This window comes from Ctenocephalides felis, unplaced genomic scaffold (assembly GCF_003426905.1).
Source record: "Ctenocephalides felis isolate EL2017-DRISC unplaced genomic scaffold, ASM342690v1 CF-g0.4_SCAFFOLD_03572, whole genome shotgun sequence".
Lineage (NCBI taxonomy): Eukaryota > Metazoa > Arthropoda > Insecta > Siphonaptera > Pulicidae > Ctenocephalides > Ctenocephalides felis.
The window spans coordinates 40567936-40592241 of record NW_020539726.1 but is presented as its reverse complement, the minus strand read 5'-3'; the positions used below and the strand labels follow the sequence as shown (position 1 = coordinate 40592241).

The 24306-nt window shown below is 30.5% G+C and overlaps 1 protein-coding gene across 1 annotated transcript in view; it reads left to right on the top strand.

The window, feature by feature from the left end:
* Positions 1–18642, top strand: part of LOC113388485 (probable E3 ubiquitin-protein ligase HERC2) — a 30171-nt gene extending 11529 nt beyond the window's left edge. Inside the window, exons 8-18 of the mRNA XM_026625860.1 lie at positions 1121–1242; positions 2232–2390; positions 2453–2552; positions 4154–4265; positions 6181–6382; positions 6474–6651; positions 8008–8131; positions 8288–8417; positions 9010–9116; positions 10422–10549; positions 18523–18642. Of these exons, the coding sequence (XP_026481645.1) occupies positions 1121–1242; positions 2232–2390; positions 2453–2552; positions 4154–4265; positions 6181–6382; positions 6474–6651; positions 8008–8131; positions 8288–8417; positions 9010–9116; positions 10422–10549; positions 18523–18642 (1482 nt within the window). The remainder of the gene's footprint in view (positions 1–1120; positions 1243–2231; positions 2391–2452; positions 2553–4153; positions 4266–6180; positions 6383–6473; positions 6652–8007; positions 8132–8287; positions 8418–9009; positions 9117–10421; positions 10550–18522) is intronic.
* The last annotated feature ends 5664 nt before the right edge of the window (positions 18643–24306 follow it).

Below are 24306 nucleotides of genomic sequence, written 5' to 3'. Positions count from 1 at the left end.
TCTACGCGATTTTGAAATAATATCTCATCTTTCCGACCATCTCTGGGTTGGCACGAATTTTTCATAACTAAGACTGGCCAAATCGGTTTAGCCGTTTTCGAGTTTTAGCGGATCATTTTGATAAATATTGATAAATGTTGGATTATTTAATTTTTTTTTTTGCTTGGCGACCTGTGTGTACGAGTGTCGCCTATAGGCGACATCCTGTGTGTCGAATGTTGCGTCAATATTTATCACTTTAAGTTAGATTATTGAGAATTTTTAGTTGCTATTGTGGTTTTTATCTACATATACGAGTATATAAAAATAAGTTGGGTTTTCCTTCCTGACGATATAACTCCAGAACGGACGAACCGATTTCGACAATTTTGCATTCGTTGGAATGGTCTCGGGCTCCGCAAGGTTTATAGCTAAGAAAATTAGTGGTGCATGGCATCGCGCCTTAATGCAAATTGCTGGAACTTCACGCACCGTAATTAAAAATTTGACTAATGACATTAGTGAGAATTATCAGAATTATGCTTGGTCAAGTCAACGAGCAATTCTTGCCGCAAAGAATAATGATGTACATGCACTAAATTTCACCATTCAATCAAAAATTGCTGGAAATTTGGTGACATACCAATGATTCCGACTGGTCTTCCGTTTGACTTCAAACGATTGCAATTTCCAGATCGCTTTGCGTTCGCAATAACAAGTCACAAGGCCAAACGCTTAGTGTTTGCGAGATAAATTTCAAATAGATTATTTAGAAAATCATTGTTTTTCACATGGGCAGTTATACGTTGCCTGTTCACGAGTTGGAAAACCATCCGCTTTGTTTGTGTTAACGACGTCAGACCAAAAAACAAAAAATGTGGTTTACCAAAGTGCACTTCAATGAGACGGATAATTTGCGGATTCACTTTCATTTACTTAGAGAAGTTCAACTAACAAACACTTTATTTTTGTAATCGAAATAAATTCATTACTGTTGTGTAATAAAATCAAATTTTTCCTTTTCAAACAAAAAATTTCTTCATCTTTCTCACGAAACCATCTGGTGGCGAAACGGAGTTCGTCGGATTTGCTAGTTATTTGTAAAAATATGATTTACTTATAATTTTAATTTGATTTTCAGGTTCTTATTGGTTTGGCTTGTGGCATAGAGCTCGATAAAGTCCTGATCGATAATGGTTACAAATGGACTTGGTTCAGAAGATATTGCTCGGCTGCCAGAGTTGCTAATTCACTCATACACAGGTTAATATATTAGTGAAGAAATTTAATTCCATATTGCATAAAAAAATGTATATATATAGAGTGCGCGTAAGGTTCGCACGCGATTGAAGTAAAACTTATTTGCTACTTTACAAGATGGCATTTAAGTAAAAATAAATACATCATATAACAATTTTGAATAATGTTCATCAGTAATATGGTAACTACTCGTGATGCACACATTTATTAGTGTCAACCATTATACACATTTATATAATGATTAATTATAAATTATATATTTATAATAGCATTAAAAATATGTATAATATTTAAAAACAATAATGTAATTAAAGTCATACTTTTAAAACGGCGTGATCGGTTTGTCACTGTAATTAGCATTTAGAAATGAACCTTTCGCTGGCGATATAATCTCATTCTTTGAACAGCTGTAATATTTGTCTTGTCTAAAAAATATTTTTCATTTTAATAACTTCAAAGATTTATAGAAACTACGAATAATATAGAAATAATTTCTAATCAATAAACTTACGTTTAGTACACGGCACAAATGTTTAATTTGTTTTATTATTTTCAAGGAACAGGGTAAAATATTTTTTTGATTCGGGCATTTTTCATTAAATCAAGATTTGTACTACGATGTAACTTTAAAATGTTTATTTATCTATGGCGATTTCCTTGTTGATATCGGTACGCGTACAACGTTGATGGCGTTACGCATACAACGACAGATCTCTATCCACGTGACACGACGACTAATCACAATCGACTCGTATTGAAATGATATCATCGAGAGCGAATGACGAATCATTGGCACTCGACTCTTATCTTATCTTATCTGCCGTAACGCATTTTTGTTGCATTTGTACGGATTTACACCCGAGTCGCGCCTAAAGAAGTTTTACTTCAAAAATATAACTTTTTAAGACTTTATTGACCAAATTTTTGTACAATAATCAATATATCTAGTCACCACTAGAAATTTCATTTTATATCAATATTTTTTTTTCCAGAACACCATTACCTGCAGCCTTTTGCATGGACGTAAGACACAGTCTGGCATCGATGTATCCCTCAATGGAATTTGCAGACGAGGACACTCTTTTGTCTCACGAAGATCATAAGTTGTTCAAGCCTCAGCATGATGAACAACTGTTACAATGGCTGAATAGGTAAACGAACTCAATTAATCCCAATTGGAACTTTTGTTTTTATATAATTTTGCTAATTTTAGGCGACCTGACGATTGGACGTTGTCTTGGAGCGGTGCTGGTACAATTTACGGCTGGGGTCATAATCAAAGGGGTCAATTGGGAGGAGTTGAAGGAGCCAAGGTAATAATATATACATATATATATATATATATATATATATATATACAGGGCCGGTCCTGGGGTCCTTAGCGCCCGCATGCAACTTTTTTTAGCGCCCTCCCCCTATTAATTTTCACCGTTTTAACAGTTTATCATTAAAATTATATAAATATTCAAATATTTTTTAAAAAATAATTTTTAATTATTCTGGATTTAGTGCACAAAAAATTTGATATAATCTAGAAGGGTATAAATATTAGGTTGTCAAATAGTATTTATTATTTTGATATAAAGATCTTTATATCAAAATAATAAATACTATTTCTGAAATGCATTTCTTAAGTTCTATAACTTTAATTTAACAAAAAAATTAAGTGAAATAAATAAATTAATTTTTAATTATTCTGGATTTAGTGAACAAAAAATTAGATATAATCTAAAAACGTATAAAATATATTGATTTTAAATTTATTTAGAAAATCGAGGCGATTCGGGGTTGATTATAATCAAATATTTTGAAATTTTCAATTATTTTTAACGTATGTGCAATATTAGTATTTAAAAAAAAACTAGCATTTAATTTTCAAACATAACACTCGTATTTCATGTTGGATTTTTTAAATTTTAATTTAATTTAATTTTTCATCATTTACAATATCCAAAATTGCGTCATAAACTTCAACTTATTGATATCGTAAGAGCCGTCATATTCAGAGTATCAGCATGTTGTTTTAAAGTTAAATTTTTAACGTATTTTGGAAGTATTGTTCAAAAATCAGTAAAAAAATGCAAAGAAATTACACATTTCTTGAACAATATTGAAAAAAAAACTTATTATATTTGATATGTATTATTTCTGTATAGTTAATAATTATTAAATTCAGAGTATGGACACCACTAGGTATAAAACAAGCCTTAAGATTTTTGTTACAAAGTAAATTTTGCTTTCATTTTTCGTATTTGCTCCATTTCCATAACCCTAACCACGCACGTCTGAACATTCAAAGTTCATCAGATGAGAAACATTTGCAACCAAAACAAAAGTTACAATTCAATTTCTCGGAATAAACAAGTCATTTTCTAAGCACTGACTCTACATTTTTTATAATTTGTTTATAATTTTTAACAAGTTCCGATTCAACTAAATCAGCTCGCAATTTTTCGTCAATAATGGGATTGAACACTAGATAATTTCTTTTTAGATTCCACGGTAACTTAAAACAAAGAAAAAATTGAATAAGTAGATTAAGCAATAAACAGAGCTGTTATTTACTAATTTGCAGAATTATTAATCGGTTAATTGTTTCTACTGATATCACATTGCAAAATAAATATACTTTTTGTGTCTCCGTATCCCTAGCTAAGTTAAATTATTTATTATAATTTATTAAGTATTCTAGATTTTAAATAAATAATTCTAGATTTTATATAAAAAAATATAAATATTATATTATAAATTTAGTTTCCGAAACTCGTTTTGGCGCCCCCTAAGGCTTGCGCCTGCATTTTTTACATGCATCGCATGCAAGGCAGGACCGGCACTGTATATATATATATATATATATATATATATATATATATATATATATATATATATATATCATATATATTATTTATGTTAGGTTTTAACACCAGCAACTTGCGAAGCCTTATCCAGTTTACGTCCAGTCCAACTTGTTGGAGGCGAGCAATCTCTAATCGCAGTTACTGCTGATGGAAAAGTTTATGCAACAGGTATTTATCTATTTTTGTAAAACTGTACAAAGAAGTTGTAAAAAAAATCACACTTCAAATAATACTATAAGCCTGCTTATTGCTCCATTTCTTGGTGAACAAGAAGACTCCTAAGATTTCTTTTATCATATGATGAGAATTTGAAAGAAATTCAATTCAAATGTTTAAGTTTAAGTTTATAGAATTAATATATATATATAAGACAAACATGGGTACATTTTATTTTACTATTGTTTAGTAAAAATTATTTTTATTGTTGGTAAATTACAAATACATCTTGACACAATTGAAATTTATTATCCTTAGTCTGAAGTCCAGAAGATAACAGCAGATATTTTCTTTCTAATTCATAATCATAAACATTACTAATTACAGGCCGATATCATTATTATCAAACTTTGCTAAGGTATTTGAAAAAATTATTTATAGAGAACTAATTCCTTCTGTTAGAACTTTAATTTCTATTAATCAACAACATTCATGCCTGCCCGTTCTACGATAACAAATTTAATTTGTATTAAACAATATATAGCTGAGAATCTTGACACTAATAGACAAGTTGACGTTATTTACACTGATTTCAGTAAAGCTTTTGACAAAATTGATCATAACATTCTTCTTACTAAATTATCTAAGATTGGTCTTAATTCTTCACTTATTCACTTTTTCAAGAGTTATCTTCATAATCGCAAACAGTTTGTTTATCTTAATGGATTCTTGAGCAACATTGAAAATATCAGTTCAGGTGTTCCTCAGGGATCCATTCTTGGTCCATTACTATTTATTATTTTTATTAATGACATATCTGATATTATTAGCTGTCCACATTTATTATTTGCAGATGATCTGAAACTATATCTCAAAATAAATTCTATTGATGACTGCTTATTATTACAGTCTCAACTTGACCTCTTTCCACTCTTGGTGTGACTATAACAAATTACATTTAAATATATCAAAGTGCAAGATTCTTAGTTTTACACATAAGCGCGTTTCAATACTTTTTGATTATAAAATTTATAACACCAGCATTGATAGATGTAATAAAATTTCCGATTTAGGTGTTCTATTTGATTCTGGTTTGTTTTTCACAGATCATATTAACTGATATTTGTAATACAGCACACAAATCTTTAGGTTTGATACTGAGAAATTGTAAACAATTCAATTCTAACAATGCACTTCTTTGCATGTACTATTCTATTGCACGTTCAAAATTAGAATATGGTTCGATTATTTGGTATCCTCATCATATCAACAACTCTGATGCGATAGAGAAGGTTCAGCGAAAATTTCTGAAATACCTTTATTATCAAACATATAAAATTTACCCTGAACGTGGCTTTGACCACAACACTTTACTAAACGAATTTGGTATTCCTTCTCTTGCCTCACGTCGATTTATCTGTACAATTATGTTCTTATTTAAGCTTTGCAATAATTCTATAGACTGTCCTCTTATTCTTAATCAGCTATCTTTTAATGTTCCAAGACTATCTACGCGTTCATAATTATTTTTCAATTATCCTACCCTTAAATCTAATTCTCTCTTAAATTCGCCAATTTTACTTATGTCCTCTAACTTTAACTTAATTAATAATGAAATAGATATTCACAACACTTCACCTAATCAAATAGTCTCCATCTGCACAAGTTAACCTTTTTATTTTCTTTCAAATATCTCATTATTTTTTTATTCTGTTCATAATTAATATTGTTACATTCTGCATTATATGTAATTTTATGTTAAGCATTTTATGTTACTAACTTAATATTGTAATTTTGTATATATTTTAATTGTTATTCATTATGTAAAATAATTGTATTTTTGAGTCTTCTTGGAGAAATCTGTGGGCTATATATTTAAATAAATAAATAAAATAAATGAATAATCAGAGGTTCTTTTTCTTTGAAGGCTATGGGGCTGGTGGTCGTCTAGGCATCGGTTCCTCGGATTCAGTATCAGTGCCAACTCTTTTGGAATCCATTCAGCATGTTTTCATTAAAAAAGTGGCAGTCAACTCTGGTGGTAAACATTGCCTGGCTTTGACATCCGAAGGTGAAGTTTATTCGTGGGGCGAAGGAGAGGATGGAAAACTTGGACACGGGAACAGAAAGTAAAAATAAAAAAATATTTTGTATATGTAAAAATAAATATGGGTTTTATATAATTTTAGATTACTAAATTTTTAATTCTTTGTCCTCCAGTGGGTATGATCGTCCCAAGCTGATAGAATCTTTGGCTGGTATTCGTATCATGGATATTGCTTGTGGAGGTGCTCATTCTGCAGCAATTACTGCTGCAGGACGTCTCTTGACCTGGGGTAAAGGACGTTATGGTAGACTTGGCCATGGTGATAGTGAAGATCAGTTCAAACCGAAAATGGTAAAGTTATATATGAGGTATTTTTATCAAATCGTAAACTTATATAAAATTGGGATATTATTCTAATTTTTCTTAAGTGTCCCCAAAAACTGAAAAAAAACTAGCTGTAAATGGAATTCTGTCTTAAGGCAATTAAGGCATCGTGCCTTAAGGCAAATTGCTGGAACTTCCCGTACCAAAAATTATTATTTTTATAAAAACGATTGACATTTTTAGAAAAAATTTACTTTGAAAAAATAAGATTTTTGAGAAACTATAAATTGGGCAAAAAATTACTTTTTTGAAAAAAAAATGTTTTAAAAAAAAATTTTTTTTTAATTTTTTTTTTTTGAAAAAAAATTTTTTTTTTATTTTGACATATTGTGGAAGATCTGAACTTTCTTTTCAAAGCAATCGTACTGCTTTAACCGCATAGGCGCGTAAGCGCCGCGTCGCTGTCTAACGCATAAGCATTGGTACGGAACCCATAGGAATGTTTACAAAATTTATACTTATTGTTAAAATCTCTATAAAATATCTGATAATATGATGTGCATATGTCTAATGATCATTTTTGACCGCCAAATGGCTCATTTTTTTACTTTTTCCTCCATATCTCCGAAACCGCTAGACCTACCTTCATGAAAATTTTATCGATTCTTCATCTTGTCAATACAAGTGAAATGTTTTTTGAATTATTAAAATCGCACGCTCCGTTCTCTTAAAAACTGAGTTACCGTTTTTGGCACCCTTTGCCCCGGATCTTCGGAACGGCTAGACCTGCCTTCGCCAAAAACTAATCAGCACGTCTCCTTATCAATACGAATCGAATGTTTTTTTAATTATTCAAATCGGTTGATCCGTGTTCCCGAAATCGTCGACGAAAATTTGTATCCGCACATACATACACACACACATACATCCATTTCTTCTAAGGTATGCCAAAATGTTCAGAAACCTCTGAAACGTAAAGATATATAAAAATTTTCATTTTTGATTTTTTTGCGATTACTATAACTTGCCCTACGGGAAGTTAATTAGAGAGGAACACTAAATTTCCATAAGTTTGTTTAAAAACTGATGATATTTCCTATCATCAAAATTTTTGTCAATTCTCACAAAAACTGATCTAAACTGAAAATCCCTAAATTTCCTTAGAAAATTATATAAAATAGGGAAATTACTCTAAGTTTTCCTAAATTTTCACAAAAACTAATAGATAATAATAAAAATACTTCAGATTTGCCTTCAGATTTACTTCAGTATGTAGATAATAAAAATAACTAAATTACATTCTTCCACTAATCTATCTATGAACTTCTTATATAAATTTTATTTGTTTAATTTGTTTATTATGTATTTTTTTTTATCATTTAGGTTGAAGCTTTGGCCGGTTTCAGAGTTACTGATGTCGCTTGTGGCTCCGGAGATGCTCAAACTCTTTGCGTTACTGATGATGATAATGTCTGGTCATGGGGTGATGGTGATTATGGAAAATTAGGTAATAATTAGAAATAATTAATACATTTTTTGTTTATTTGAATGATCTACATTCGAGAAACTATTCAAATATTGATACGACTATGAATTTTCATTGAATTCAATTAAGTTTTTGTTTTTATTGTTCTAAATTTGTTTTTGTTTTGTTTTATTCTAGGACGAGGTGGATCCGATGGCTGCAAAGTACCACAAAAGATTGAAAGTCTTGCTGGTTTAGGAGTTATCAAAGTCGAATGTGGATCTCAGTTTTCAGTTGCTTTGACAAGATCTGGAAGTGTATATACATGGTAAATATAGAAATTTTTATAATAAAAATAATAATAATAAATGCATTCTTACAATACTTTCTTATAATGTTCATTGCTCTCTTATTTAAGAAAAAAAAACATTTTCATAAGATTTATTAACTTCCCGAAGGTGAAATTAAAGTTTTTCCAGTAAATTTGGCTTGCCAATTTTATGTTTCAAGTCAGTCTGAATCGTTTCACACCAATGTTTTTGCAATGATTGTTTTGAATATTTCAAATAATGGTTTTATATCTTTAATATAGCGGCTTATATCTACAATATCAGAAATAAATGTTTCTGATCTTTGTTTACAAATTTTCTCAAATCTCGTTAGTCGTGATTTAATTACACGTTGTTTCATTTTTAGTAATTTTAAAGATTCCATTTTTGACACGGATGGTAATTGTAAGAATTGTTAGTTTTAAGTGACCTGATTTCTGCTCCTTTTGCTTCCAATGTGATGTACTTTATTTCCTCCGATTGCTGGACGTCAAATCCGGCTCGAAGGACCAATGTTTTTTTTTACTGATTGTTTTGATAAAAATGTTACTATTTTTTGACCAATATTTTATTGTTTTTAATCTTTTTCAGGGGAAAAGGTGACTATCATCGATTAGGTCATGGAAATGATGACCACATTCGAAGACCAAAGAAAATTCTGGCTTTGCAATCGACTAAAATTGTATCTATAGCAACAGGTAAAGAACTGTTAAGTGTCTAAATACAGTAATAGCTTATGTAAACCAAATGTTCATTTCATAAAAAACCAGTTGACCATTTAGTCTATTATATTATTATGTCAGAAAGACATATAATGATATGATAAAGCATCTAAAATATTTACTTTACATTTGAATAAACTCCTAGTCAAAATTTAAGTTATTTTTAACAAATTGGTTCATAAATACAGTCTTAATGATCGTAGATCTATTTACTATTAAAAGTTCTTTTTGCTGTTCTTCGAAATCACTACTAATAATCAGATGATTGCTTTAGAACATCTTTAGAAAGACCAGATGATATTTCTTGAACTAATTCAACATCTAATGCAAATACCTCATCTACCTCTATTTCATCCACGATTCACAAATATTTTGTAGAATACTACAAATGAAACAAAAGAGCACCAAACCGAAACTAAACTAGTGAGGTGGGTGGCATCGTGCCTTAAGGCAAATTGCTGGAACTTCCCGTACCGTAACGAAATGTTCGAGGAATACTGAATGTTTTCAAATAAATTATTATAAATATTGTAACATTGTCTAATATTTATAAGAATTATATAAACTGAATTGCAGAGTTGAAATTATTTGTTTAAAGTATATTAGAACAACAGTCAGAATTAAAAATAAAATCTGAATTATTTTCGATATACAAAAATTAAAAAAAAAAAAAAAAATGAAACAAATTTTTTTTTTCCAAAATCAATTATTTTATTAAGACGAGCAGAAAGTTCTTTGAATCATTCAAATCGGACGCTTAGTTCTCTCAAAAACTGCCATTTTTTACATATTTAGCTCCGTATCTTCGAAATGGCTGAGCCTACCTTTGCCAAAAACTAATAAACACTTCTCCCAATCATTACTAATTGAATGTTTTTTCGATCATTCAAATCGGATACTCCGTTCTCTCAAAAAGTCGATTTCTATTTTCTGCACTCTTTGCTCCGTATCTCCGAAACGGCTGGACCTGCCTTCACCAAAAACTAATCAGCTCTTTTCCCTATCAATAGGAATCGAATGTTTTTTTAACCATTCAAATCGGTTGATCCGTTCGCCCGAAAACGTGGCGAAATTTGTATCCATACATACATACACACACACACACATCCATTTTTTCTGAGGTATGCCAAAACGTTCAGAAACCTTGAAAACGTCGAGAAATGTAAAAATTTTCAATTCCGATTTTCGTCCCATTACAATAACTTACCCTACGGGAAGTTAACAAATCATTCAAATTTAAATAACATATCTAATAAATAATATATCTAATTTTATTACCAGGTTCTTTACATTGTGTCGCCTGCAGTGACCAAGGCGAAGTCTTCACATGGGGTGATAATGATGAAGGACAACTTGGTGATGGTACGACTTATGCCATACAGAAACCTAAATTGGTACAAGGACTTAAGGTAAAACTATACAATTTTATAATAATTTTTTGATCTTGGTTTTTATTTTAAAGTTAAAGAGTCTGTGTTATTTATTTATTTATTTATTTTAAATATATAGCCCACAGATTTCTTCCTCAAAAATACAATTATTTTACATAATGAATAACAATTAAAATATATACAAAACTAGCTGTAAGTGGAATTCTGTCTTAAGGCAATTAAGGCATCGTGCCTTAAGGCAAATTGCTGGAACTTCCCGTACCAAAATTTTTTTTTTTTTTTTAAAACGATTAACATTTTTGAAAAAAAAAAATTACTTTGAAAAAATAAGATTTTTGAGAAACTATAAATTGGACAAAAAATTACTTTTTTTTGAAAAAAAATTTTTTTTTAAAAAAATTTTTTTTTTAATTTTTTTTTTTGTTTTTTTTTGAAAAAAAATTTTTTTTTATTTTGACATATTGTGGAAGATCTGAACTTTCTTTTCAAAGCAATTGTACTGCTTTAACTGCATAGGGACAAAATATAAAGCGCGTAAGCGCCGCGTCGCCGTCTAACGCATAAGCATTGGTACGGAACCCATAGGAATGTTAACAAATTGTATACTTATTGTTAAAATCTCTATAAAATATCTGATACTTTGATGAGCATATGTCTAATGATCATTTTTGACCGCCAAATGGCTCATTTTTTTACTTTTTTCTCCATATCTCCGAAACCGCTAGACCTACCTTCAAGAAAATTTTATCGATTCTTCATCTTGTCAATACAAGTGAAACGTTTTTTGAATTATTCAAATCGGATGCTCCGTTCTCTCAAAAACTGAGTTACCGTTTTCGGCACTTTTTGCCCCGTATCTTCGGAACGGCTAGACCTGCCTTCGCCAAAAACTAATCAGCACGTCTCCTTATCAATACGAATCGAATGTTTTTTGAATTATTCAAATCGGTTGACCCGTGTTCCCGAAATCGTCGACGAAAATTTGTATCCGCACATACATACACACACGTACATACATACATACATACACAGTTACACACACACATACACACACACACACACACACACACACACATACATCCATTTTTTCTAAGGTATGCCAAAATGTTCAGAAACCTCTGAAACGTAAAGATATATAAAAATTTTCATTTTCGATTTTTTTGCGATTACTATAACTTGCCCTACGGGAAGTTAATAATAAATTCGCTATAAAGAGATATGACAACCGTTTAGGTTGCCATCTATAAAGCCAAGTCGTTCTCATAGAACCCGTTAAGTTGTAATTGCAATTAAAATATAAATACATGTAAAAATAATGTAATAGTACATGTGCAGATCTAATCTTGTCAGATTTATGTAATAAAAATGCAATGTTAAAATTGTATTTCAAAATATAAATCCATGAAAATAATGTATTAGTACATGTCTATAGATCTAATTTTGTCAGATTTATGATAATAAAAATGCCATGGTAATTGTATTTCTTTCACAAGCGAATGTACGCAGTATAAAGATCACAACTTGAAATAGGCACCCTAAACATATTAGTAAATCTGTGCTCATATCAAGTCAGCAGTAGTAATAATTAATAATCAGAAGAAGAAACAACGTGTGTGGTCTATATTTCGCTTGAAAATATAGATAGCAATATGTTTCCAAGTAAAAATACCATTACCCGAAAATTTGAAATAATAGATTCGCTATAAAGAGATATGACAACCGTTTGGGTTGCCATCTATAAAGCCAAGTCGTTCTCATAGAACTCGTTAAGTTCTAATTGCTGTTAAAAATAAATACATAAAAAATTATGTATTAGTACATGTCTAGATCTAATCTTGTCTGATTTATGTAATAAAAAATGCAATGTTAAATTGTATTTTTTTACACAAACGAATGTGGCGCAGTATAAATATAACAACTTCACAACATCAAATTGGTGCCTTAACATATTAGTGAATCTGTTTTCATATCAAGTCGGCAGTAGTAATAATTAACAATGAGAAGAAACAACGTGTGTGGTCCGAGATATCCCATCCTTTCAATGTGATACGCTGACCGCGAGCGTCCCATCACTTCGTGTATAAATGTGATTCAAATGAAAATTATGTATGAGATATATAATTCATACTTGATAACTAATTTTAATGAGCTAATTAAGATTTTCTAAAAAAAATAACATCGAAAACACTATAATTAAATATGGTATAAATACATTTTTATAGATAATGTTTTACTCATTTAGTAATAATGAGCCAATGCACATGAGAATATTAAACTATTATTGTAATAATGCATATTATTTTGATATTTATACATATATCACTTATAAATTAAATTGATTGGTTTGAATATATGGAAACTCAAACGGCCGTACTATCTATAAATGCAATGAATTTATTATTACAATTTTGGTAATCCTTCTACTACTAACGATTTATTATTGATGCAAAATATCGGGTGATCCGATTTTGACTTGGAAACATATTGTTTTTATATTTTCAAGTGAAAACTAATGTCACTGCTGCTTGACATCAGGCGGACCAAGAGGGGCAAGAAACCTGTAACTTATAACTTTGGTGCAATCCATCACATTTTATGGACACAGTCGAAGTCTATTAGTCCGGCACCCAACAGTCCGTAATGCCCTATACAGCACCGTTTCGTAAATTTTTGTTTTTTTCAATAAGAGAATAAAAATCTTTTGATGAATGAGTTTAATATTGGCTCATGAACTGTTTATGACATTAAAAAATCAAAAGATGAACTAATAAAGTGTGCTACTCAGTTGGTAACAACTTAAACATCGTCTTCTAGACAAACATTCAATAATCCAAAACTGGAACTAGAGTATTGTTCCAATGCTTTTGTACAGTCTACGTTTGGAAGAAAAGCCGGTAACAGAGACAATGATTGTTGAAAAAGCACAACAGTTAGAACAAAATTTAGGAGTTGCTGAAATCATATGTAATTATTCTGATCGTTTACTTTAAATTTAGACATGGAAATAAAAAATTGGATGTAACTGGAAAACAATTTCAGAAAACCAAATCCTTGCAGAAAAATACAAATTCGAGTCTGAGAATTTAATTCTATATTAGCTGAGGAGGGAAAAAATCAGTCAAAGTTTAGAAAAACATAAGGACAATTAAACGGTTTTGTTATGTGCTAATGACTGCTACCCCTTTTAAATACTGTTTTTCACCACTTTGTACTTTACCACATTTTACGAAGTTTAATTATTAACCTAATTGATTTTATAATTAACGCCCCATAGTTCGGAATTTTCGATAGTCCGTTACCTAAGCCGAGCGTGCCGGACTAATGGACTTCTACTGTAATAATAATATAGATAATGTTTTAATGGGTATTAAATGTTCAAAAAATAAAATAGTAAGTTATGTCAAAAACTGTCTGAAAATATTCAAAATCCAATATAAGTTTCTGATGTGATATTTTATGAATTTTCAAGTTTGATTATGTGTTACGACATATGCTGTATTGTTCAACACTTTATACTAAATTATCTAAAATTTGTAAATTAAACTCTTACTTCTACATTGAGGCTGAACACAAATTAATTTTAACGAAGAAAATATTCTTTCTATGTAATACTAAATTACTTCAACCCTTTCCACTCGGATGCCGCCGCTTCGGGGGCAAAATACATATTAATCTCGGAATTCGCGAGTGAAAAGGGTTAATATATGAATATCGGATCGTACCATTTCATAATATATATAAAACGCATTTGTAAACACCTTGAGAAATAATATACTCTATTTCCTATATCGGAAATGAATTTCAATCTCTTTTGGTTTTCTTTTTAATGCAGTGTAAATATTAAAGATAATTTCATCGCTCAGCAACGATTATTTATAAATGGCTATTGCATGTTGTATGTTATAATAGAAATGATAAACGGAGCATTTCAATGATTACTATAAAGTAGAATGAAGTAATTATAATGCGGCAAGACGATTGCGATAATGCGACGGCCGATGGAAAATTGACTAGGGATATAAATTTTTTATTTTCTTGTTAAATTCATCAAAATGTTCAATCAAATTTGAATTTTAAATTCATCAAATTTGAATTCAAAACCATTTTGATTATATTATGTATTTAAAATTCATCTCAAATGACATGTTCTCATATAATTTTATTTTCGAAAACAATAATTTCGCAATATATTACAAATATCAATCAGGTATCAAGATTGATTATAATAGTGTTTTGAATAAATCTTGAAAAGATGAAAACTGTGCCTTGTGGTAAATTGCTGGACCATTTTCCTATTTTTAAATAAATGTTGTATTGAAAATTAATATACAAACAAATTTGTAAGCTCATATTTAACAATCAAGTTTTATGTTTTGATAATATAAAAATTGGAATAAATAAATATTTTTAAGATTACTATTGATCTATTTTATTACTTTAGATTATCAATCATAATATAAACCTATAAAAAAATGGTGTTCATAAGCGTCATTTTTATAAACAAAACTGTGACAACAACTTGGTTTGGAAAAAATCCTGATTCTCAATGGTTTATATTTTTTAAGAATAATATATTACTATTTCTTTTAGAATTTTCTTCAAAATTTTGAAAAATTCTTAAAATTGTAAAAAACTTTAATATATGTCGTTAATGATATGGTCAATAATAAAACTGACAAATAGGTTTCAAGCAAATATCAATTATAGATTAAAATTGATTTGTTTATTATGGAACTTTATTTTGCATATTAAAATGAAATGTTTAACAGTAATAATAAAAGTTGATTAAATTTTGTTCGATAGTCAAAATATCTTGATAAGTGACTATTGCATATGTATGTTATAAACATTTCAGCATAAATTTTAAATTGGATGCAAAACAAACTGAAAAATTTGTGAAGAAAAATACAAAATTTTTACATGAAAAGTTAAATACGTTAGATTGAAGTATACAAATGATCTTTGAATTCTTTCAATAATTGTAGGAAAATCAAAAATTTGCGTATTAATAAAGTCTATATACAAAATCCAATACAATAATTTTACGATTATACATCCACAAACTGTACACATCATAAGATCTTATAACTTAAAGATATCAAACAAATTTCATTTTCAGTATTTAGCAATTTCTATAAAAACCCATTGAAATTTATTAATACTATTATTAATTTTTTTGTTTTTGTTTAACTTTAAGCCATAATAAAAAGAAATTCATAGCAAGTTTTTCATAGTAAAAACTTCATATGCGACTAGTATGTGTTCGTACGGAATTTTTTATTACACAATCAAAAGACAACTATTGTAGGTCTACGTGTAGTCACTACGTTGACTACGTGGATATTGAAAATTCTACCAACTCTGCGCCTAATGTAATTCTTCCTTCTTCTTCACACGTAAGAAAAATAGTTTGAAATTAATTATAAGATGTATTCTTGAGTTTGTGGGATATAAATTTACTTACGACAGCGTTCCAAACCATGCCGACATACGAGCACGCTTATTATAAACCAACAATGAGCATTTTAGATATTCTGGGAATGCTTTGTGAACGAATTCTTTATTGGGCGTTATTATATTTTTTGTACGGCTGGATACAATGCATGAGATATTTGATTTCTCTGTCTGAAAGCCTAACTCTTTTTCTAACGACGCCCATTCTCCAAAGATGCCAAATTACACACACTAACAGTAAGCCATATGTAATAAAATTTTAAAATTGAATAATACTATTACCTATTATAAAAAAATATTTGTTGAGCTAAGATTTGTATGTAAAGCAAATCAACTAAGACAAAATTTATGCACCTAGATCCATCAATCCATCCGAGAATTATATTTAATTTGCATTTGATTCTTTATCTTTTTTGGAAAAATCTTCGAAAATTTGAAGACTTCTATAATACTGTTACAACAGCAATTAAATCTAACGGTCTAACGTGAGACAGTGGTTGAGGAACTCGGGCAAATTACCCCAAATAGGCTTAAAATGGAATTTTTGTATGTATTTTTTATTGATATTTACTGTATTTGCTACGTAGTTGCCCATATGGGGGTAATCTCTTCTCGTCATGAAGGTAATATCAACTTAGACCAAAATATTTGGGGGGTAATTATTAAAAAAGTTCTCCGGCCGCTGGTCAAAGAGTTAGTCTGAGTATACCTCAATATGTTTATTTTAAAGCAGAAACAGTAAACCAATTATATAAACTTTTAGAAGATTGAGATATATAGTCCAGTGCTACTGAGAACAGGTCATACGTGTAACTACAGTCACAGAACTCCGAGATGTTGAAAATGCGCCTAAGATTATCTAACCGAACATGTTCGTAAGGAAACAAGTTGAACAAACAAGATAAATATGTTCTCTGCGACTATGTTTTTAGCAACCATAACATGAAAATTTGTAGATATAGTTCTGAAGTTTGCATTGCTCTGTTTGATTCGGCAATTTTCCAGATAGAGCCCTTAATCTGAGAAAAATCTTATTGTCAGAGTATTTGACTATAATTTTTAAAGTTGCAAAATGCAGGTTTCGTAAAAAAATATTACGAAGTTCTAACAATAAAAGTCACTTCGTTTTTTACCGCGGAGAATTTAACTATATTTTTTTGAATCTAACATCACGCTTAAGCCCTATACTTATTATATGATTTGAAAGCTTATATTTTAAGTCTCGTGTGTAAAAAATTCTAATCAATTGAATGCAGTAATTTTTGGGTGGTGCCACTTCTTTTGCTATATAAAAGGTAAAAATATTGTTTAAGTCAAAATGAAATTGACCGATGTGCCAAAACTGGTTTGCTAAATTTCATTCCTGGTATTTTGATGTCTAAAATGCCCCACGTCAAAGATGTACGGTTGAAGCTGTTAAAAACGCAAGAAAGGTATTAGTTGATGCAAACATGAGATCCCATTGAGTTAAAATTTATCAATTTTAACAGTTCATGACTACTGGGAAAAGGTCTAGGATTTTCTTCGAAGCTCAATGTGCATGGTTCTCATAGAAAAAAATCTGTGGCGTCCGCGATTCGCCACTGAAAAATTCTGAAAATTATCAGGTTTTGAAGCGAATTGTTATTAGGAATGTCAAATAGGATGTAGAGAATACAATATACGCAACTGCCTAAGAAACTAAAAAGAAGAACCTGCTCAAAACAGGTGTAGAGCTGAAATTTTCCAGAAAAAGTAATGCAGCATTTTTAGCTTTTGCAGGATAACATAACGGTAATGCCTTATGTCATCAGCTGGATAAACAAAATCAAGACGACGCAAGACCTCACATAAGTTTGGTCAATTGCCAAAAGCATTTGTAGTTTAAATGGGACCCAATGCCACAATCATCATATTCTCCAGTCCTGCCATCATCGGACCATTATTTGTTCCGGCCACGAAAAAAATTTTTAGGCGGTGAAACATTTACCTCGAATCAGCTTGTCAAGAAGCATTTTGATCAGTTTTTTGCAAATAACGACCAAAAAATTTATGATCTCGGGATTATAATCCCAGAAAAATGACCCAACAACAGGTGTTGGGTCAAAACAGCCAATACATAATTTATCAAAGTAATTGTTTATTGTAGGAAAAGTACGTGCCAAATTGTCTATAAAAACGAAGTTACTTTCCGAACAACCCAATATAATACAATATACCGACATTAATTGGATTGCGCGCGATAAAATTATATTGACACCAAGCATCTAATTAATTTAATAAATTCCACAAATACTAACAAATAATGATTGTACAGAATTAAAAATTATGGCATGCACATTGACAGAACAAATGAGCAATTGTAACGAATAAATCAATTCCACCTAATTAAAAATTTACTTATGAACACAAATGATTTGAGGAATCGACTTAAATCCCGATTAATTTTATCTTAATCAATGTAAATAGTCGCATAAGTTAATCAAAGTCGTGCTTATTTCTAAGTTACATCTTACAATTAACAGTTCCGTATGTATATCAATATATTTGTTCTATAGAAATCCACATCTAGTCAAAAGACCTCGATGGAAAGATCTGCAGTAATTATTAAATCAAATATAAAACATCACAAAAGTGAATATATAGTTCCAAAAAGACTTCCTAAAGGCTACGTCTGAACTGTTACACTTAAAAAGATATTGTCCTCACAATTACATGTAAGCGATAAGGTTTAAAGATTTAAAATGAGAGCTAATAGATCTAATAGTTAAAGATACAAAGTTCAGAATTAATATCGGCTTGAAAATTCCATCATAAGGAACCTTAACAGTGTATATTTTTACCAGCTCTGTTTCTTACCTACGCAGCGGGGTGAGAAAATAGTGCTACGCCGTCTACGGATATCACATTTAAGCTACGTGCCGGAAAATGATCAAGAGCATTGTTGGACGGACAAGAACTGTCTGTATAATTTCTCAATGAATAATCTAAAATTTCGGAAAATAACAAATAATTACTCTATACGTGTGTAATCAAACCAGCCTGGACATATTAAATTCTACAAATACTAAAAACTACTGGTATACTAATTAACCCACAAAAGCAGTAACAGCCGCATATGAAAAATATAAATTTATTGTGAAAAAAACTATAATAAAGAAAATAGATGTGCATACCTATTGTTTAGCAGAAAAAATATTTTTAAAAGCCCAGACAATTTCCATAATATTAACATCTATCTAAATTCTTTATTATTTTCTTTTTTTATCACTATCGTTATTTATTATTATTATTACGATTATTTGTTGTTTATAATTTATTACCTTTCTGTTTCGCTTTTTGTTTCTTTTTTGTATATTACATCATCATATAAATAGCAAATAGTCTCTGGATGCTTCTTCTTCTAAGTTCAATTCAACAATAGCTAAATTACGAAGTTAAGTCGTTAAATAAATTAGAATGTATTTCTAAAACGAATTAATATACAATCCTCGAGCGCTAATAATAATTCTAACTAATCTCTCGTTTGCATGATAATAGTTTCAGCAATAGAACAAATAGCAAAACCCTCGAGGTATTTGTACTCTATAAAGCAAGAAGATAAAATAATAGGATAAATATAGAAATAAAAAAATATATAGAGAAAGCTCGAGATATGAGAAGTATCGTTTAGTGTAAATAAAACTAACATTGAAAAAACTTTTTATAATCCATTGATAACAAGAAAGCTCATTGGTTATACCAAAAACCGATACAGCAGCGAGCTTTCTTGAATATAATGACTATATCCTCATATTCTATATTCTGATACATGTATAATAAATGAACATTTTCTTAATAAAATTAAGCAGAATTATGAAAGTTGATTATTGTTAGCTTTTCCATGGTCATTGATTAACTTGACGATTATTGGTATGCAAATGGACACGGTATCAGTTGTAATATGCACAAACCTTACAGTTTCATATAAAATCAATCTGAGAAAAACTTGTAATTTGTGGTTTACGGCGATAAAACATTAAAAGTGCGTCGGTTCCAAATATCCCACATGTAAACAACAATTTTATAAGCGATTACACTGTCCCATAATACATGGTTTATATATCTATATCTATATCTATCTATCTATCTATCTATCTATATTTTGAGTTTTAGTTGTTTTGCATAGAAAATTTGTTGTTAACTTGATATAAAATCTTGCATGCCAGTTTTAGAGAAAATTTAAAGATAATAACTCTATAAAGAGTAGAAAATAAACACACTTATTTTGCAATATTCAATTTAAGCCCATTTTTTCCATATACTGGATCAGATGCGATGTGCACTCTAGTATTTTTTTTAAAAAAAAAAACGTTCTCTATTGGCTGAGTTAAGCGACTATTTCAACAAAAAACTGTGCAGAATGTCCTTACTTGAGAAAAAGCCGAATTTGCTTTCACCAAATCTGTTTACTTTACTTACAAACTTTTACATTCTTTAAGAAAATACTTGATTACTAAAGCTTGTAAACGTCACAACTATACAAAAGAACCTACAAAAACATTCTCTGATTATCGCAATAAAAAATAATGACGCAATTAAAAATGCTATCATTTATGATTTATGAATATCAATGCACTGATGCAGTCGACCCTAACATTCATTTCCCTTCAAGGTCTCATTCCTTTTAGAATTCGTGTTGTATCCATTATTTTGAGACCAAATGACATAGACAAATTTCGCAAAAAAAATAATAATAAAACAAAGTGAATTATGTTTATAACGGCGTCAGGGGCAATTAGTATTCGTAGCGGTCGTATAATAAAAGATAATTTTATTTTTCAGTCCGCTGGAGCCGTCGTGTTGTGGCAGAGGTCCCGTATATGTCAGAGGTTTATTGTGCAACAAGATCAACAACGATACAAAGCGACAAGGAGACAATCGAACCGACACAAGCGACGAAAGACAGTAAGAATAAGAACTCTTACTCTACTCGGACTTTTCAGATAAGTGCCAGAAATTGCGACACTTCTAGACTCAACTGGAAGGTTACAAACTTTCATCATTCTAAAGCACTAATTGTCTTTAACCAGTTAACTGTGGCGCTCAGATCGAACAGTGCGCACAGTTTCGTGCCGTCCAAATCGAGCTCATCATGACGAGTCTATTAGTCAATCAAAGAGGAAGCTGTGCTGGTAAGATATGAATGGAAATGATGGGTTAATTTTATAAAATTAACCTAGTGATGCATGGCATGGTGCAAAATTGCTGAAACCTTCCGTACTTTTTTTCTAAACTATGCCAAAATGTTCAGAAATCTTAAACGTAAAGATATATGTATAAAAATTTCCATCATCCATTTTTTTGCGATTTTTATAACTTACCCCACGGGAAGTTAATAATGTTATTACTACATTTTACTTCTATGTTAACTTAAGCATACACCTAATAACGTATTAAACTAAAAACAGAAGAAATATTATATAATATAGGAAAGTATGAATAGTTTTTAATAGTCATCATATTCAAGAAAGCACGCTGCTGCATCGGTTTTTGATATAACCAATGAGCTCTCAAAAGAAATTGTTAATTCAGTAGCTAAATTCTTATTGATTAAGTGTATTATTTCCACATTTCGTAAAGTTTTTCTTAAGTTAAAAAGCCACTTTCAACTATGAACTTATTTTATACATATCCTCAAAACATTCTAAGCAACTTGATTTTCCTGATCTCACTAAATGAAACAGATTATTAGTAGCCGTTAATTTTTTCCCGGTACTCATATGATATAAAAAGAGAACGTTGTCAAAACCATGTCATCTTGGGCATAGTGTAATCATTTGCATTATGAGTGAAGCTACTTTTGTAATTTTGAGGAAATAGACAACAAGAAATTTCGAGTACTAATAAAACAGTTTTTAAGAAGAAAAGTTCTGCTGAACCAAAAAGTAATTTGATAAGCATTATCTGGACTATGCACCAAGCGATACCATTACCATTATTAGAAAGTGGTTTGAGAAATTCCTTACTGGCCATATGAGTACTGAAGTCGAAGCATACAGTTGGACGCCCAAATGAGATGGTTACCGACAAAAACAAAAAAAATCCTCAAAACAATTTTAAATGACCGCAAAATAAGGTTGATCAATATAGCTGACACTCCAATGAAATGTGCTGGATATATCGTTCACGAATATTTGAATACGAGAAAACTCTGTGAAAAAAAGCTGTCGCGGAAGCGCACGTTTGACCAAAAACAAAATGAATTGACGATTCGGAGGGGTTTTTGGTGCTTTTAAATTTAAACAAAACCGAGTTTTTGCATCGATATGTTACAATGATTGTGGCCTGGCTTCATCACTATACTCCGGAGTCCAATAGACAGTCAGCCGAGCGGACTTGGCGCTGAACGAAGAAAAATGCAAACAAAATGCTGGCAAGGTAATGACGTTATTTTTTTGGAATTATCAAGGAATAAACCTTATAAACTATCTGCTGGCAAGGTAATGACGTTAATTTTTTGAAATTATCAAGGAATAAACCTTATAGACTATCTTGAGAAAGGCCATACCATCAATGTTGTTGGAGCGTTTGAAGGTCGAAATCGAAAAAAACGCCCGCTTTTGAAGAAGAAAAAAGTGTTGTTTCACCAGGACGATGCAGTGAATGTGAATGTGAATGTGAATGTGAAGTGATGTCACAAATCAGTGAAAACAATAGCAAAAATACATGAATTGGGTACGAATTGCTTCCTCACCCATCGTAATCTCTAAATCTGGTCCCCAACAATCATGACGCTGTAAAGAAATTTTTGTCGAATAAAGATTTGATCACCGAATTTGGCGGCAAAGAACAAAAATGATATTGAAAAGTTGGAAGTTTGCTATAATCAGTACATCGTCCTCGAAGGCAACTATATTTGATAAAAAAATGAATTTTGCCAAAAAAAAAGATTTTTTTTTTAAACGAAACGGAATCAGGCGGACTGGTAATATTGACTGTAATAACACTCCATAAAGATCAGAAATAAAACAAAACTTATAATAAAAAAAATATTAAGTAAAAAAATTAGACTAATTTAAAAATGACAATTCAAATTTAATACTGACTTTTCTTAAACTAAAAATTAGAAATATTGACCGATGTTGAAATATATGCTTACTAGAAAGAATCTTATAAGTCTTCAACGGGATTGGGCATTTTGAGAATTTTTCAATACGAAAACCATTATCAAATGTAGTAAACTTTTCTATGTATTGATAAGCGAAAAACATAGCGAAATAAAAAATATTCATTTATACGCTGCAAAATCACACATAGGTTTACTAATATGTATGCTAAAATGTGACAGATCAGATTTTTAAATGAAATAAACTTGCCGAAGTTCTAAGTACATTTTATAAAATGTGTATTTCCATATATCGCGCTTGTAGAATGATATATCCCCAATTCAATTATTTTTCGGTGCTTTATAATTGCACAAAAATATAAAATTTTGAAAAGAGTTCAAATGGCCTTTTGTATTACAATCTGTTGGTAGGCTCATGACCTGTCCTCTATCCGAGATGTAATACTCTTGCACAAAATCACATCCACACATTTTACACGCACTCATACAATATTAAGTTTAACACACGCACAAAAACCCACGTCGTTCGTTAGGATAGAACTCAGGACCACCCAGATTAAGCGCTAAGAAATTCATGGACCACCCAAGAACAAACTGCTCATACTCGGGAATAACATATGCACGTAGTGACGGACTCGACCAGAGGACGGCGGACTCTGGGCTTACGGCTGGAAGAGGACGGCGTCCAGATGATGCTCGCTACTTGCGAGGCTTTTTCCTCCTCTCGCCGTCAGCCCGGTTCAAAATCGTTCGGTACCGCTGCTCCGGCAAGAATGAAGCGGTTAGTGGAATTGAATATTATTTATTCAAAATTGATTATTTATTTAATTGATATAATTGGATTCACCTGTATGCTCCGCCGGACAGCTCGCTCTTTAATATTTGCTCTTTTTATTTCATTTTTTCATATTTATTCAGCGCACAATCTTGAGTGTATGCGAATACAATTTTACTTTTAAAATCTCTCGTATGCAGTTGCTTTACTTGCCCCGTTCTTCCCGGATTCTTTGAATTGTCGTGACCGCGCTTTGGATAATTTGTAAGCAATCAAAATAAATACACGAAACAGGCAAAAAGGTAACAAAACCTAATTATATAACCATTTTTCTTGCATGTATGATTTTTTATCTTGCAATATTGAATAAAATTATTTTTAACTTCCCGTAGGGCAAGTTATAGTAATCGCAAAAAAATCGAAAATGAAAATTTTATATATTTTTACGTTTCAAAGCCT